The sequence below is a fragment of the Triticum urartu genome, chromosome 7A, assembly GCF_056163025.1.
Source record: "Triticum urartu cultivar PI428250 chromosome 7A, HENAU_Tu73, whole genome shotgun sequence".
In the NCBI taxonomy this organism is placed as follows: Eukaryota; Viridiplantae; Streptophyta; class Magnoliopsida; order Poales; family Poaceae; genus Triticum; species Triticum urartu.
The window spans coordinates 82,341,370-82,360,483 of NC_141879.1; the positions used below are offsets into that span (position 1 = coordinate 82,341,370).

Consider the following 19,114-nt stretch of genomic DNA (forward strand, 5'->3'; position numbering starts at 1 on the left):
TGCAATAAACATGATCAAATCATATTCATGCTCAATGCAAACACCAAATAACACTTATTTAGGTTCAACACTAATCCCGAAAGTATAGGGAGTGTGCGATGATGATCATATCAATCTTGGAACCACTTCCAACACACATCGTCACTTCACCCTTAACTAGTCTCTGTTCATTCTGCAACTCCCGTTTCAAGTTACTACTCTTAGCAACTGAACCAGTATCAAATACCGGGGGGTTGCTACGAACACTAGTAAAATACACATCAATAATCAGTATATCAAATATACCTTTGTTCACTTTGCCATCCTTCTTATCCGCCAAATACTTGGGGCAGTTCCGCTTCCAGTGACCAGTCCCTTTGCAGTAGAAGCACTTAGTCTCAGGCTTAGGACCAGACTTGGGCTTCTTCTCTTGAGCAGCAACTTGCTTGCCGTTCTTCTTGAAGTTCCCCTTCTTCCCTTTGCCCCTTTCTTGAAACTAGTGGTCTTGTCTACCATCAACACTTGATATTTTTTCTTGATTTCTACCTTCGTTGATTTCAGCATTACGAAGAGCTTGGGAATCGTTTCCGTTATCCCTTGCATATCATAGTTCATCATGAAATTATACTAACTTGGTGATGATGACTAGAGAATTCTATCAATCACTATCTTATCTGGAAGATTAACTCCCACTTGATTCAAGCGATTGTATTACCCAGACAATCTGAGCACATGCTCACTGCTTGAGCTATTCTCTTTCATCTTTTAGCTATAGAACTTGTTGGAGACTTCATATCTCTCAACTCGGGTATTTGCTTGAAATATTAACTTCAACTCCTGGAACATCTGATATGGTCCATGACGTTCAAAATGTCTTTGAAGTCCCGATTCTAAGCCGTTTAAGCATGGTGCACTAAACTATCAAGTAGTCATCATATTGAGCTAGCCAAACGTTCATAACGTCTGCATCTGCTCCTGCAATAGGTCTGTCACCTAGCGGTGCATTAAGGACATAATTCTTCTATGCAGTAATGAGGATAATCCTCAGATCACGGATCCAATCCGCATCATTGCTACTAACATCTTTCAACTTAATTTTTCTCTAGGAACACAATAAACTGGGAGCAACATCGCAAGCTATTGATCTACAACATAGATATGCTAATACTACCAGGACTAAGTTCGTGATAAATTAAAGTTCAATTAATCATATTACTTAAGAACTCCCACTTAGACAGACATCCCTCTAATCTTCTAAGTGATCACGTGACCGATCATCATGTGAGATGGAGTAGTTTCAATGGTGAACATCACTATGTTGATCATATCTACTATATGATTCACGCTCGACCTTTCGGTCTCCGTGTTCCGAGGCCATATCTGTTATATGCTAGGCTCGTCAAGTTTAACCTGGGTATTCCGCGTGTGCAACTGTTTTGCACCCGTTGTATTTGAACGTAGAGCCTATCACACCCGATCATCACGTGATGTCTCAGCACGAAGAACTTTCGCAACGGTGCATACTCAGGGAGAACACTTATACCTTGATAATTTAGTGAGATATTATCTTATAAAGCTACCGCCGAACTAAGCAAAATAAGATGTATAAAAGATAAACATCACATGCAATCAAAATATGTGACATGATATGGCCATCATCATCTTGTGCCTTTGATCTCCATCTACAAAGCATCGTCATGATCTCCATCGTCACCGGCATGACACCATGATCTCCATCATCTTGATCTATATCAATGTGTCGTCACATGGTTGTCTCGCCAACAATTTCTCTTGCAACTATTGCTATCGCATAGCGATAAAGTAAAACAATTATTTGGCGCTTGCATCTTATGCAATAGAGAGACAACCATAAGGCTTTTGCCAGTTGCCGATAACTTCAACAAAACATGATCATCTCATACAACAACTTATATCTCATCACGTCTTGACCATATCACATCACAACATGCCCTGCAAAAACAAGTTAGACGTCCTCTACTTTGTTGTTGCAAGTTTTACGTGGCTGCTACGGGCTTAGCAAGAACCGTTCTTACCTACGCATCAAAACCACAACGATAGTTTGTCAAGTTGGTGCTGTTTTAACTTTCGCAAGGACCGGGCGTAGCCACACTCGGTCAACTAAAGTTGGAGAAACTGACACCCGCCAGCCACCTGTGTGCAAAGCACGTCGGTAGAACCAGTCTCGCGTAAGTGTACGCGTAAAGTCGGTCCGGGCCGCTTCATCCAACAATACCGCCGAACCAAAGTGTGACATGCTGGTAAGCAGTATGACTTATATCGCCCACAATTCACTTGTGTTCTACTCGTGCATATTACATCAACGCATAAAACCAGGCTCGGATGCCACTGTTGGGGAACGTAGTAATTTCAAAAATTCTCCTACGCACACGCAAGATCATGGTGATGCATAGCAACGAGAGGGGAGAGTGTTGTCCATGTACCCTCGTAGACCGAAAGCGGAAGCGTTAGCACAACGCGGTTGATGTAGTCGTACGTCTTCACGATCCGACCGATCAAGTACCGAACGCACGGCACCTCCGAGTTTTGCACACGTTCAACTCGATGACGTCCCTCGAACTCCGATCCAGCCGAGCTTTGAGGGAGAGTTCCGTCAGCACGACGGCGTGGTGACGATGATGATGTTCTACCGACGCAGGGCTTCGCCTAAGCACCGCTACGATATGACCGAGGTGGATTATGGTGGAGAGGGGCACCGCACACGGCTAAGAGATCAAGAGATCAATTATTGTGTCTTTGGGGTGCCCCTTGCCCCCGTATATAAAGGAGTGGAGGAGGGGGAGGGCCGGCCCTCTCTATGGCGCGCCCTAGGGGAGTCCTACTCCCATCGGGAGTAGGATTGCCGCTTTCCTAGTAGAACTAGGAACCCTTCCAAGTAGTAGGAGTAGGAGGGAAGGAAAGGGAAGGGAAAAGGAGAAGGAAGGAAGGGGGCGCCCCCCCTCCCTAGTCCAATTCGGACCAGCTCATGGGGAGGGGTGCGGCCACCCTTTGAGGCCTTTCTCTTCTTTCCCGTATGGCCCATTAAGGCCCAATACGAATTCCCGTAACTCCCCGGTACTCCCGAAAATACCCGAATCACTCAGAACCTTTCTGATGTCCAAATATAGTCGTCCAATATATCAATCTTTACATCTCGACCATTTTGAGACTCCTCATCATGTCCCCGATCTCATCCGGGACTCCGAACTCCTTCGGTACATCAAAACACATAAACTCATAATATAACCGTCATCGAACTTTAAGCGTGCGGACCCTACGGGTTCGAGAACTATGTAGACATGACCGAGGCACGTCTCCGGTCAATAACCAAAAGCGGAACCTGGATGCCCATATTGGCTCCTACATATTCTACGAAGATCTTTATCGGTCAAACCGCATAACAACATACGTTGTTCCCTTTGTCATCGGTATGTTACTTGCCCGAGATTCGATCGTCGGTATCTCAATACCTAGTTCAATCTCGTTATCGGCAAGTCTCTTTACTCGTTCCGTAACACATCATCCCGCAACTAACTCATTAGTTTCAATGCTTGCAAGGCTTATAGTGATGTGCATTATCGAGTGGGCCTAGAGATACCTCTCCGACAATCGGAGTGACAAATCCTAATCTCGAAATACGCCAACCCAACAAGTACCTTCGGAGACACCTGTAGAGCACATTTATAATCATCCAGTTACGTTGTGACGTTTGGTAGCACACAAAGTGTTCCTCTGGTAAACGGGAGTTGCATAATCTCATAGGCATAGGAACATGTATAAGTCATGAAGAAAGCAATAGCAACAAACTAAACGATCAAGTGCTATGCTAACGGAATGGGTCAAGTCAATCACATCATTCTCTAATGATGTGATCCCGTTAATCAAATGACAACTCATGTCTATGGCTAGGAAACTTAACCATCTTTGATTCAACGAGCTAGTCAAGTAGAGGCATACTAGTGACATACTGTTTGTCTATGTATTCACACATGTATTATGTTTCCGGTTAATACAATTCTAGCATGAATAATAAACACTTATCATGATATAAGGAAATAAATAATAATTTTATTATTGCCTCTAGGGCATATTTCCTTCATGATGGTGCTCTGATACTTTTGATATGTGTTTCTGCATGCTTATTCCTCATATACGCTAACACACGCATGTTGAATTATATCAGTCACCATATTTCATCATGCATTTTAAATTCTTAATTACGATATGTCAAATGCATGTATGAATTACAAGATATAGGGGGAGATCTCCATGATTCTACTCTTCAAAGTGTGCAATGCTTCAAGAGCAAATACCTCACCATGCACATATTCAGGGGGATTTCTTCTATAACTTGCAATCAAATTTCTCAATATCAATATTTACACTTCATATGTTTATCCCCGTTGAAAACTTAACCTATATTGTCATCAATCACCAAAAGGGGGGAGATTGTAAGTGCATCTAGTGCCCCTTAGTGATTTTGGCGTATTGAAGACTTATAAGTTAAGGGACTAATGCGTTTGTGAGTGTACACAGGTCTATAAGTCTATGATGAGTTTGATATTTACAGAGAAAGTCGACTCCTAAAGATGAAGTTCTTCGACTGAAGACTTTGGATTTCTGAAGACTTTCTGAAGACTTTGAAAGTGAAGAAATTGGTGTGACCTTGAAGACTTGGTATTCATTCGAGGAACATGAAGCGTGAAGACTTTTGTTTTCGTAGTTTCATTTTCTCTTTCTTGAGTCATAGGAAACACCGTACTGTTAAAGGGGGTCGAGGAAATACTAAGGAAAAATTTCCATGTGATGCTCAACTCAAAATCCTACACCTACCAATCCCTTCAAGTGAAGCCATTGGAAATCTCATACAGTCCAGTCATATTCTTCAGTGACAGAGACGAAATTCTTCTGCTCTCTGAGGAATTTGTTCTGACTGGGGAGTTAGGAATTCGCCAGTGCGGATTACCTACACAGTGAGGAACATGATAGCGCTGAGGATTTTGCTACTCAAAATTCCGACCGTTGCTGTGCTATGAGCCAGCTGTTCCAAAATATCTATCCACCTAACGGTCATATCATTGAAGGGCATTTATGTCTTATCATGTTGGGTTGCTCCCTAGGCTATAAATAGCCCCCCCCCCCTACAACCACTAGCTGGTTGGCTGCTCCGAGAGAAACTGACACTTGTCATTTGAGAGCAACCCATCCTCCGAGGACTTTGAGCGAAAATCATCAAGTGAGCAAAAACCCAAACCCAAACACCTACAAACCCCAAGTGATTGAGCATCACTGAAGAGATTGATTCTGCGTGGATCCGACGCTTGTTACCTTTGAAGACTGTGCTTCTTCCAGACGGTTAGGTGTCATGGTCTAGAGCATCCAAGAGGAATTGTGGATCGTCAAGTGACCAAGTTTGTGAAGGTTCAGAAGTCACCTGAAGACTTACCACGAGTGATTGGGCGAGATCTGTGTGACCTTAGCTCAAGGGGAATACGGTGAGGACTGAGTATCCTGAGCTGCGTGCTCAGGACTGGGTGTCCGGAACTGCGTGCCCTCAGGTTTAAATACCTAGCCGCCCTAACCAGATGTACAACTGAGACAACAGTTAGAACTAGTCTACCAAATCATTGTCTTCGCCAAGCTTACTGGTTCTATTTCCTCAACTCTTTCATTTCCTGATAACTGTGTTGTGTGATTGTTCATATCTGTGCTTGAAGACTTTGACTGAAGATTTTCTTAATTTCCTCAATTCAATTTCTTCAGTCTGTTTGTCTTCATCCTATGCTATCCAGTGCTTGCGCTTTCTGTACTCTGTGCCTGTCCTCATTTCATCATGATGACTATGCTTGTGTTCTGTTATGTTTACTTTTGAGTACTTATTCCGCTGCTAGCCGTTCTTCGCTAAGCAATTTCCTCAACTGCAAATTCCTCAGTGAAGAATTCATAAAAATCGTCTATTCACCCCCCTCTAGTCGATATGACGCACTTTCAATGAAACAATTATGGATACATCCTTTTGGTCATTAATTGCAACCAAATCCTTTAGCGGCCATTGATTACATTTAATCATTACATTTAAGCAATTTAATGATCAATATGGTTACATGCAAATCCTCTACTAGGAACCATGCCATCTACTCCATAAGAGGGAGTAGAGTTGGTCATCTAATACATAATATGTTGTGGAAAAAATAACAGAAACTTGCTTTGGGCCTTTCGTACCTTTACTTGATAATGAGATACTCATTCCATTTGGGTTTTATGGCCAAATTCCAAGATATCCACTACCGTGTTTGTAGCGTAAAAGTCGGAGAAATTTTTGGGGAGCTCTAGTTCAGCGCTTTCGGTGCCGCTTAGGGCTCATGGCGCTTGCACGCGACTCTAGCGGGCCGGCTCAGCAACCTCCTAAAAATCCAGAGACGAAAATAAAAGAAAATTCAGAATAAATATTTCAGAGGTGGGATTCAAACCCGCATGGCCACCATCGTCAGCCAAAGTCTAAGCCGAACAACCACCTGGACCAAGACTAATTAGCTGTCTATAATCCAAAGACACATCTAGTTGATACTCTTTTATTACAACATTAACATACCCATATAGACCATTTGGAAAAACAAATCGTATTTTTCTAATGATGTGATCTCATAGGCATAGGAACATGTATAAGTCATGAAGAAAGCAATAGCAACAAACTAAACGATCAAGTGATATGCTAACGGAATGGGTCAAGTCAATCACATCATTCTCTAATGATGTGATCCCGTTAATCAAATGACAACTCATGTCTATGGCTAGGAAACTTAACCATCTTTGATTCAACGAGCTAGTCAAGTAGAGGCATACTAGTGACATACTGTTTGTCTATGTATTCACACATGTATTATGTTTCCGGTTAATACAATTCTAGCTTGAATAATAAACACTTATCATGATATAAGGAAATAAATAATAATTTTATTATTGCCTCTAGGGCATATTTCCTTCATGATGGTGCTCTGATACTTTTGATATGTGTTTCTGCATGCTTATTCCTCATATATGCTAACACACGCATGCTGAATTATATCAGTCACCATATTTCATCATGCATTTTAAATTCTTAATTACGATATGTCAAATGCATGTATGAATTACAAGATATAGGGGGAGATCTCCATGATTCTACTCTTCAAAGTGTGCAATGCTTCAAGAGCAAATACCTCACCATGCACATATTCAGGGGGAGTTCTTCTATATCTTGCAATCAAATTTCTCAATATCAATATTTACACTTCATATGTTTATCCCCGTTGAAAACTTAACCTATATTGTCATCAATCACCAAAAGGGGGGAGATTGTAAGTGCATCTAGTGCCCCTTAGTAATTTTGGTGTATTGAAAACTTATAGGTTAAGGGACTAATGCGTTTGTGAGTGTACACAGGTCTATAAGTCTATGATGAGTTTGATATTTACAGAGAAAGTCGACTCCTAAAGATGAAGTTCTTCGACTGAAGACTTTGGATTTCTGAAGACTTTCTGAAGACTTTGAAAGTGAAGAAATTGGTGTGACCTTGAAGACTTGGTATTCATTCGAGGAACATGAAGCGTGAAGACTTTTGTTTTCGTAGTTTCATTTTCTCTTTCTTGAGTCATAGGAAACACCGTACTGTTAAAGGGGGTCGAGGAAATACTAAGGAAAAATTTCCATGTGATGCTCAACTCAAAATCCTACACCTACCAATCCCTTCAAGTGAAGCCATTAGAAATCTCATACAGTCCAGTCATATTCTTCAGTGACAGAGACGAAATTCTTCTGGTCTCTGAGGAATTTGTTCTGACTGGGGAGTTAGGAATTCGCCAGTGCGGATTACCTACACAGTGAGGAACATGATAGCGCTGAGGATTTTGCTACTCAAAATTCCGACCGTTGCTGTGCTATGAGCCAGCTGTTCCAAAATATATATCCACCTAACGGTCATATCATTGAAGGGCATTTATGTCTTATCATGTCGGGCTGCTCCCTAGGCTATAAATAGCCGCCCCCTACAACCACTAGCTGGTTGGCTGCTCCGAGAGAAACTGACACTTGTCATTTGAGAGCAACCCATCCTCCGAGGACTTTGAGCGAAAATCATCAAGTGAGGAAAAACCCAAACCCAAACACCTACAAACCCCAAGTGATTGAGCATCACTGAAGAGATTGATTCTGCGTGGATCCGACGCTTGTTACCTTTGAAGACTGTGCTTCTTCCAGACGGTTAGGCGTCATGGTCTAGAGCATCCAAGAGGAATTGTGGATCGTCAAGTGACCAAGTTTGTGAAGGTTCAGAAGTCACCTGAAGACTTACCACGAGTGATTGGGCGAGATCTATGTGACCTTAGCTCAAGGGGAATACGGTGAGGACTGAGTATCCTGAACTGCGTGCTCAGGACTGGGTGTCCGGAACTGCGTGCCCTCAGGTTTAAATACCTAGCCGCCCTAACCAGATGTACAACTGAGACAACAGTTAGAACTAGTCTACCAAATCATTGTCTTCGCCAAGCTTACTGGTTCTATTTCCTCAACTCTTTCATTTCCTGATAACTGTGTTGTGTGATTGTTCATATCTGTGCTTGAAGACTTTGACTGAAGATTTTCTTAATTTCCTCAGTTCAATTTCTTCAGTCTGTTTGTCTTCATCCTATGCTATCCAGTGCTTGCGCTTTCTGTACTCTGTGCCTGTCCTCATTTCATCATGATGACTATGCTTGTGTTCTGTTATGTTTACTTTTGAGTACTTATTACGCTGCTAGCCGTTCTTCGCTAAGCAATTTCCTCAACTGCAAATTCCTCAGTGAAGAATTCATAAAAATCGTCTATTCACCCCCCTCTAGTCGATATGACGCACTTTCAATGAAACAATTATGGATAAATCCTTTTGGTCATTAATTGCAACCAAATCCTTTAGCGGCCATTGATTGCATTTAATCATTACATTTAAGCAATTTAATGATCAATATGGTTACATGCAAATCCTCTACTAGGAACCATGCCATCTACTCCATAAGAGGGAGTAGAGTTGGTCATCTAATACATAATATGTTGTGGAAAAAATAACAGAAACTTGCTTTGGGCCTTTCGTACCTTTACTTGATAATGAGATACTCATTCCATTTGGGTTTTATGGCCAAATTCCAAGATATCCACTACCGTGTTTGTAGCGTAAAAGTCGGAGAAATTTTTGGGGAGCTCTAGTTCAGCGCTTTCGGTGCCGCTTAGGGCTCATGGCGCTTGCACGCGACTCTAGCGGGCCGGCTCAGCAACCTCCTAAAAATCCAGAGACGAAAATAAAAGAAAATTCAGAATAAATATTTCAGAGGTGGGATTCAAACCCGCATGGCCACCATCGTCAGCCAAAGTCTAAGCCGAACAACCACCTGGACCAAGACTAATTAGCTGTCTATAATCCAAAGACACATCTAGTTGATACTCTTTTATTACAACATTAACATACCCATATAGACCATTTGGAAAAACAAATCGTATTTTTCTAAAAAAATATCGCCTCACAATAAAAAGTTCACCAGAATGGTAAAAAAGTTTGAAAAATTGAAAAGGTTCGTTGAATTAAAAAAAAGTTCCTCGATTTTGAAAAAATATCATCAAATTTTGAAAAAAGTTCACGAATTTGAAAAAATATTCATGAATTCAGCAAAAGTTCAATGATTTTTGAAAAATAGTTCATCGATTTTGGAAAAAAGTTCACAAACTTGAAGAAAAGTTCATTGATTTTGAAAAATAGTTAATCGATTTTGAAAAAAGTTCAACGATTCTGAAAAAAAAGTTCAAAAGTGTTAAAAAAAGTTCATCAATTTTAAAGAAAGTTCATGAATTTGAAAAAAAACATCAATTATTTAAAAACTCCACAAATTCGAAAAAAAATTGATTTGAAAACCAAGATTACAAAAATTGAAAAAAGTTCACGCCTTTGCAAAAGAAAAGAAAACGAAAAAAGAAAAGAAAAACCAAACAAACCGTTTCAAAAAAGAGAAATAAAATAGAAAATTGTTTTGGAAGCTTTCCAAAATCGGGGGCTTCGCTAACTCAAGAAATAATAAAAGGAGAAAAACAAAGTTTTTAGTCAAAGATAGTGTGATGTCGTAGTGGTTAGCTCATGCTGTGTGAAGCTTGAGGTCCCAGGTTTGATTACGTTGCCACACACACGTTAATGGCCGCCTTCAGCGCCAAATTGGGAATGCCAAGTTTTTGGGTTAAAAATTGGCCAACTTGGGTCTTAGCGCCCAATATGCCTTAAGCTACTTGCCTCCGCCCCCATTAATATTTAACAACACTAGATGGCGCAAAGTAGAACTACGACCAGGGAAGTTAAGCAAGCTATGAGCAACACGTCTAATAAATGTTTGTTTTATAAATCATTCTCAAAGGCATCGACATGAACAAGTATAGATTATCGTTGTGCCCTTGGCACAAACACCAACTGGATCCAAGAAGCGAAGTAACTTATGAACAACATAGTCTATGAATGATCCACAAAGGGGCAAATATGAATGCAATAGAGAACTTAGGCGAGCTATCCGAATGATGTTACTCTTTTTGAAATGATCTGCATGTGATTATGTCCGTGTTGTGACTGTATTTGCCTTGTATTTACAAATGACAGATGACGATGATCGTTGCCCATGTCTTACTTTGGACATACATAGGCTATTTGCCTGAGCGAGTGAGTTGAACCTAAGAATATATTTTCATACTCCAACCGGGTCGATTAAAAACCCGCTGGCACCCCGCACGGAAAGTAACTTGAACCATCAGAACCAGGCATTCGAACCCAAGACCACATGTTCAGAAGGAAACAACACGAACTAACAAGACAACTGATAGTCTAGGGAAGAGTGCGAACAACGAACACGTGCAGTGTACACGTCAGCCGGTCAGGCCGCAATGTCAAATTCATATTCGCAATCCCCAAAAACGCAGTCCGGCTAGACCCCAACGCTCAAGGACCAGGCTTAATTACACTCCAAAACTCACTACAAATGGATGATTATTGAAGAGCCATGCCGATTAGATTACCACATGTTGTACGCAGCGAAGGTCTGGGCTACCCCAGCCCTTCCCCTATATGACTCTGGGTCGTTGGAGTCGGACCACAAGGTATGGAAGGACAATCTCCATGACTGCCGTTGGATGGTTGAAGGATGTAGTTTGACAGGCGATCCCTCGTGCCTTACATGGCATTGACACGCGGAGGCACCGCGAGCATTAATTAAGGAAGAGGTAATCAGGCATATAACTTGATACAAGAACAAAGGACATCTCCAACGTCCTGATGGAGGCAACCTATGTACCATCAAAGTTAAGGAAGTTGTGGCAATATCTTGAAGTGGAGTAGCCTGATTAATGGTGAACCCGTCACTCTACGCCAAACGTCGAGGCCCACACTATCCGAGCAGATCCATTAGGCCACACTGTCATAAACTTCTTGAAATGACAAGCAGCAATGAGCATTCCTCAAAGCATTCAAACCATTCCCCTAAGGCGTCGTGTTGGACAAAACCCATCCATCATCAAAGACCAATTTCAGCCAGGAAGTTAACCAAGCTATGGGCATAATTAAATTAATGTTTGTTCTATAAACTATTCCCAAAGGGCGTTAGCATGAATAAGATTACATATGATAATGAACATGAGGAAGCACCAGAGATGCTAACTACCCCTGGATCATAGCAACCGTTTGTTCATGTTGGACGCACTTAGACGCGACCTCGTTCTGAGCGGCCGACCTTTATCGCACATGAATGCTAGCCCAGGTCCTTCGCCTCCCGGGCCAGCCCGGGGAGCCCGTAGACTCGGCCTGGGATGCTCTAGGTCAGACACTAACATCTGGGGCTATGATGGAATTGGTTGGTCGACTTTCCTTGCATATGACCGGGTCAGCGGGCCGCATCCTGTGCAGCACGCGACACTTTTACCTGGACTTTGCATGCCCAGATCCTTGTCGACACGGGCTCTGGCTGGTAGGTGCCCGTGGACCGCTTTCTCGGATCTTACATAGGGGCAAACAGGACCTATGAACAAGACATCTAACAAATGATTCATAAAGGGCTAAAAACCAAATGCAACTGACAAGGTAGGTGAACTATTTAAAGCATGTTTTCCTTAGTTCTATGCAAATGATTATGTTCCATGTCTATTTCATTGACAATTTCTTGGCCAGGTGAATGGATTCTAAGTTTTTTTCATGCCATTGTTTCTTGCTGGTGAAAGAGACCATTTATGTAGCTCACTTGGCAGAGTTGTATATCGACAGAGCTGTCTTGTTACACGTCATTCCCAAAGTGAGTAGTTCTGATCGATCGTGGAAGTATCTTCACCTCCAAGTTCGAGGAAGCATTCCCGAAAACTATGGTCACTAAAATTTGCTTCAGTTCAGCTTATCACCCTCAATCACAAGGTGGCGTGTGATGACCCAAAAGTATAGGGGATCAATCACAGTCCTTTCGATAAGTAAGAGTGTCGAACCCAACGGGGAGCAGAAGAAATCAATAAATGGTTTTCAGAAAGGTATTCTCTGCAAGTGGTGTAAAGTTGTTGTGAAAGTCTGAACAAAATTTGGAAAAGGCGAACATTTATTGAATTTATGAAAAAATTAAAATAAGAAACTTTTTAAAATTTTAAATAATTTTTGAAATGCGTGAACACTTTGAATTTTCTCAACAAACAAGCAATTTTTTTATAATTTGTGAAGAATATTTGAAAATGGGAACATTTTTATGGGTTGAACATTTTATAGAAAATGTACAGATTTTTTGAAATTTATGAACATTTTTTTAAAGAATCATTAAAAAGAAAAGGGAAATAGGAAAACAAAAGGAGAAAATGAATATAAAAGAAAATAAAAAGAAAAAAAGGAAAAAATAAAATAAAAAAGAAACAAGAATAAGAAAATAAAAAAGGAAACAACCTGAAGAACCAGTAATAACCGGTTTGGGAACCTTGAGGCGATCAGAACTCTTCTATGAGGTTGCCAAAACCAGATTTTGTCGATCGCTCGCTCGCGGCTAAAATGTGCTGACCCAGTTACTCGTCCGCTCCTTCTATCATGTGCGTTTCCACGATAACTTTTTTTTTTTTGAAATGGAACACAACGATTCCATACTTCACATAGGTCCAGCCATAGAGCTGGCCAAACGGACGGATACATCATCCGGGAGATCCTCATACCAGGTCTCTCCACTTGCCTGATGGCTAGCACCAAAGGCAGCTAAAACATGAGCTAGCTTATTACATGCCCTCGGGGCAAAAGAAAAGACAACACGACTGAAATTCAGTTTGGCAAATTGACGAATCTCTCTAAACAGGAGGCCTTCAGCAGCTAGATCCATCTCTGATCCTTGTAGAGCCTTGACTAGAACCTGGCAGTCCAGCTCAACCTGGACGTTCATCATGCCCCAGTTAGATGCCACCACCAGCGCCGCCGCGCACGCTTCTGCTTCTGCTTCTGCTTGTAGTGCCGATGCGACGTGCCGTAAGCACCCTGCTCCAGAGCCTCGGATATCGCCCACATGGTCCCGGACAACAAAGCCCCACCCGCCTGTACCTTGCCGCCCCGAGAACGCCCCGTCACAATTGATCTTCAGACGATCTTCCTCAGGTTTCTGCCACTCCTGCACTGTCTGTGGCTGCTTATCAGTACAAGGCTGTCGGCACAGTGCTAGGGAATCAGTGGCCCAATGATTGATCTCAGCCGGCAAGTTGTCCGCAGATCCCGCCTGCATTAATTTTATTCCGCCAAGTCCACCACCGCCATAGCAAGCATGTCACTAGTACTTCTTTATGCTGAGTATTTCATGCATCACTTCACATGCATCTCTACATGCGCACATCCGCTTTCTTTCAGGTTCAAGCTGCATAGCTCGCTATACTTTCTTAACTTGTTTGCATCGTAAGAACAAGTGTGCCCCGTCCTCGTCCACGATAACTTGACGCAACGTGCCTCATATAGGCAAACGCGTACATTAACTATATTATATTTTTTAGATTTTTTTTCTATTCATGGTCGTACTAATGTTTGAAGAGAAGGGCCATATCCAGCTGCTCGCCCGTGCTCCAACCTTGGCCCAAAAAAAGCCTGCCCGCCAAGTCATAAGAACAGGCTTCCGCTTGGGTTTAGCCAGGCCGTCACCCCGCCGGCTTTGTTGGTCCAAAAAACCCCGCAGCCTTTTTTGGACCAAAAAGAAATCCCGCGGCCTTCTATTGGTCGGAAAATATAGTTGTATGGGGACTCAATCTCACAATTAGGCATGTAGAATACAATGGACAAGGCTGATTAGATAATCCCACCTAGCTACTTTACACAAATTCTTGTTGGTTTAAATGCGCCTGTGAGTTGCCTGCAAAAACAAGAAGCCTCCTTGAGAATCAATAAACAAATACGCGGATAATTAAATGGGAAACGTTTATATACGGTGCGCCGGCGTAACTTTCGGCCGGTCATGCTCACTCACGCGCACAACACACGAATCACGCTGAATTTTCTTTGCCACGCTGGTGCGGTCCCAGGCAAACTGCTCCCGCGCGATATGGGGCCCACATGACTGCCTTTTTTTTCTCCCTAGTTATCTCTTGCCTTACCTGTTACCTTTCTTCTACCTCCAGCCACATTAATTTTTTTTTCTGCTACAAAGTGTTGCATCCGGTTGAGAAAAACGCTGCAACCGACAAAATAAAAGGCTGGAACCAATGAATAAAAAAGCTGGAAATAAAAGACGGCAGATTTTTGCAAAGTGATTTTTGCTGGAACCATCGGTGCTACAACCATGTAGAAAAGATGATGCAACCACGGAGGGCGGCTGACAAGAGTTTTGCTGGAAGTACCGATGTGAGCTGCAACCAGAAGCTGTTTTTGCTGCAACTGGCAATCACAAAAGTTACTACCAGCAATCACAAAAGTTACAACCGGTGATCAATTTTGCTTCATGGACGACGTGGTGGCGGCACCGGCGAGCATTTTTTTTTTGCTGCAACCAGCACAATATTTTGCTACTAACAGCTGACATTTTTGTTGCCACCAGCAAACTACAGTCGAAGCTATTCTAAAAATGATGGAAACTTTTTTCCTTTTTTTGTGTTTGCTACAACCACGTCATTTTTTGCTGCAATCGGCAAACACAGAAGCTACATCCGGTTAACATTTTTGCTACAATGACGACGACGGGCTGCAGTGGTAAGCGTTTTTGCTGGAAACGATAAACATTTTTGCTACAACCGGTGTCCTTTTTTGTTGGAACCAGCAAGAGCCTCGGGTGGGCCACACGACGAGGTACAGCGCGAGCACAATGACAGGTGCTGCGGCCGGCGGCCGGCACCATCGGAGATGCGGCCATCTCCCCCGGAGTTGTCGCCATCTTCCCCGAAGCTGCAAGCCTGCAACCACGAGTGCAACCATGGGCGCACACTGCTGCATCCACGGAGGTGAGAAACACATGAAAGCGGCATAGGTGAGGGCGGCGACCGGCGGTGAGGGCGACCGGCGGTGAGGAGGCGAGGCAAGGCGGTTGGCGCGTGCGGAGGCGTCAGCGCGTGCGAAGGCGAGCCTCTCCCTTTTCCATGCGGGAGGTTGAAGATGAGAGAAGTTGGGGACAAAGGGATCTGACGGCTGGGGTTTGACCGGCCCAATGTGAGCCGGTGCGCCGGCGCAGATCGCTGCCCTAATTAAATTGGATGAAGAAAATATCCCATTAATCAAATGAGTTGTGGGCTATGAATTCTGTGTCTGGATGGGCTGATGGGGAGAGAGGACCCTGATTAAATAAATGGGCTTAGAAAGGAATTGAAATTAAAAGAATAAATAAATGGGCGTGGTAATTAACCTACATGTGCGGGTGCCAGAATAGTGATTTGAGGGCGCGGCTTGTGACATGCATGGACATATTGGCGTTGAGTTGGTTGGCAACATAACATGCACCTTGGAAGAGCTTGGCAACTGACCAAACTCACCGCCTTAAGACTAATCTTTGTTCCTTTTGAACCCATGTTTATATTATATAATTTATCCATGGTAAAATATGATGACCAAACACACCGCCTTGTCACGTTTGTCGTAAATAAATGGACACGTGACCATCATCGACGATGGTACAAAGAGGAAAAGTGGCAACTCATTACAGCTGCAGAAGAGTTTGTTCTTCTGTTGCAACACATCAGCATATTTGTAGCAGAACTAGAATGTCATGATGCAATCTTGCTGTAGAAGCATGCATGCATGGACGACACCAAAATATGAAACCACTTCAGCTTGGGAAATGTAGGACAGAATTTGGCATAAGTTTTCTTCAGAATGCTCACATAACTTTACCACCAGAAACCATGATGTGGATTAACATAAGTAAGTGGGTGGAACTTAACTAACAGGACCACAAGTTCTTGTTCATGCAAGGAGATGGCTAGTTGGATAAACTTACTGAGCAGTGCAAACCCAGGAGGCCAGAACCAAAAGTACACCCGCTAAACACAACTAGTACTATCTGAAGACTCCAATGCATAAGCATTCAGATCCTTAGCGCTTTAGACTTGTTAATTCTTCTTGGAGCTGCCAGCTTCTTCATCTTTCATGCTTGTTTTCTTCTTCTTCGAGCAACCAGCTTCTTGATCCTTCAGACTTGTTTCCTTCGTGTTAGACCCACCAGCCTGAAAACGTCAAATATCAAAAGACAAAATCAAATGTGGAGTAAGTTGTACTCCATGGAGGTACAGAATTGGAGACTCCCAAATGCGATTCAAAACTGCCAACATATCATTTCATTGCAACCATTTTCATGTTTGGCTGACTGGGGTTGTAGTTTGCCGGGGATTCGCTGACTTGAAGCTGACCTGTCCACTTGTGAGCCGTCTGATTTCAAATCAACGACTCAGATTTGATGCTCACGTACAGTGAAATGATTTAGGCCACTCACATACGATCCGGCGGTTCAGAGTGGCAAGTCACGTACTGTAAGCTGTGACTTAGCCACTCTACCTAAGTCAGCCAAGCTGCGCGGGTCATAGTTATGGTATGGGCTGCTCTACCTTGACAGTGGCCAAAACAACTCGAGAATTTTTAACTTTTGTCGGCCAATTTGGAGAGAACATGTGAAGAGAAGCGGAAAACACCAATGACCGTGTACTAGTGGGTAATGAGTAGTTTCTACGATTGGGAAGAAACTTTTGTCCTTCAGTTAGGCAATTTTGGAAAAAACTGTAAATGGGGTTTTTCAGTAATAGACACGGTCATTGTCTCGTAAGCAACAGAAACTACATTGTATACAATTCTTAACACTGATGCCCGGCCGGGTAACATTAGCTTGGTTAGTGGGTTCTAGCCACTTTTCTGAAATTTAGATTAGTCACCGGATCAACAACTAAGAAATCGGAAATTCACTTTGGCTCATATAGGTGCATATGCACCCATTGTCTAAATTAATACACATCCACAAACAAGTGATTATTAGCAAAATGTTCTAATAAACAGTACTACCTCTAGTAAAAGATGTTTCGCAAGAAATAAATGTGCGGTCAAGCAAGAAATGGGAGGAGAAGCTATTTTGGCGCACCTTTAGGCTGGGTGTTGGCCATGCCATGAAATAGGGATGCACCCGTGCATCGAATGTGAAGAAGTCTGCCTCCAACTCGGGCCTGGTGGTGGTGGTGCCTTCCTGGAGGACGTTCTTGAGGCGAAAGGCATAGTAGTGGAGGCCGCCATTCTCCGTGCCCATGGAGAGGAGCACGACGCCGGCCGTCACGTCGCAGACCTTCTGCAATCGGCCTCGAGGCAGATACCATCTTGAAGCATTCACCTCCCTCTGTAGCTCCCAGGACTTGTCCTCCTCCATGCGGAACCATACCCGCAGGACGAGTTTGCGACTCATGGCCACGAGGCAGGTTGTGCCGTCCTCCGTTTCCCCTACGGCGTACGGGTACGACCGTGGCTGATTGTGCAGGTTATCCGGGAGCTCGACGTGGGAGAACTCCATGGCGCCGACGTCGAGCGAGGTGAGCTGATCTCCTGTAACGCTCCTCCAATAGATGCGCCCGCCGGCGTGCATGGGCCAGCCGAGCTTGGATTCCCTCGGTCCATTAATACCTTTGGGCGCCCACGAGTAGGAGCACCATTCGCCCTTGCGGGAGCTGTAGACGTGTGCGCGCACCCTGCCGCTCTTTTTCTCCAGGGAGAGCACACTGAAGGGGGTTGGACCGCCCCCGCAGGCCGGCAGGAAGCAGTGGAGCGACCTGTTGTAGTAGATGAGATTGTCGGGTGTTGGTATACGCAGTCGTGAGCGGGAGACGGGGTCGAACACCACCAACTGACGGTAGCTGCTGAGTAGGAGGCCGTGGCGGCAGTCCATGAGGCGCCCATCGTATTCGAGATCCGTGAGATGGAAGTCGCCGCCGCGGACGACGGCGGCGAGGTGGCGGTCGCGGCGGAGGAGCGCGCGGTGGAAGGCGGGGACGGCGCCGTCGGCGGCCGACACGAAGTAGCCGAGTAACGGAGCCCGAAAAAGGAAGGGGTTCAAGACGGCAGGGGAGGAGGCCACGCCGCACAGCCGCGGGCAGGAGAGGGCGGCGCTGGCGAGCGAGGGCAGCGACGGGAGGCGGCTGAGGATCTCGGCGAGCATGTCGTCGCCGAGGGACACGAGGGAGGTGGGCTCGGATTCGCGCTTGCGCTTGGGGCCGGTGCCGGGGCCGGGCGGGCTGTTGGTTGTCATCTCAGCGGCGTAGGCGACTAGGCGGAATGGCGGTGGCGAGGTGCTCGGAGCCTGGGACTGGGAGGTGGAGGAGAGTTTATGTGGAGCAAACCATGGAGCCGGGGAAAGAGGGAGTACCTAGAACTTATCTAGATGAGATATAAGTTGGTGTCATTTACTTTGAAAACAAGAATAGATACAACCCACGTTAGCACACACGCATTTTATAGCATTATATCCAATGACTATAAAAAGTGAATGAGACTAAATTATATCTCATTTAAATAAGTTCTAGCAAAACTGGGGAAGATAAGATCTAGGAGCAAGCATCGAGAGCAGAGTAGGCGCTGTGGGAAAGCTGGGAGGTTTCTAAAAAATGTGGTCAAACAGGGAGGCTCCGACACGCCATGACC

General features: G+C 44.0%; 2 protein-coding genes across 2 annotated transcripts; both read right to left on the reverse strand.

Moving 5' to 3' along the window:
• Window positions 1–13,139: 13,139 nt before the first annotated feature.
• On the reverse strand, window positions 13,140–13,757 carry LOC147958022 (uncharacterized). Its single transcript, XM_087531923.1, has one exon. The coding sequence runs from the start codon at window positions 13,755–13,757 to the stop codon at window positions 13,140–13,142; it is 618 nt and encodes a 205-aa protein (XP_087388049.1).
• A 2,513-nt stretch (window positions 13,758–16,270) lies between these two features.
• Window positions 16,271–18,791, reverse strand: LOC125524308 (uncharacterized). The gene is made up of 2 exons (XM_048689380.2): window positions 17,571–18,791; window positions 16,271–16,668 (listed from the first exon to the last, which is right to left on the reverse strand). The coding sequence occupies exons 1-2, from the start codon at window positions 18,720–18,722 to the stop codon at window positions 16,555–16,557; spliced, it is 1,266 nt and encodes a 421-aa protein (XP_048545337.2). The 5' UTR covers window positions 18,723–18,791; the 3' UTR covers window positions 16,271–16,554.
• Between the last annotated feature and the right edge of the window lie 323 nt (window positions 18,792–19,114).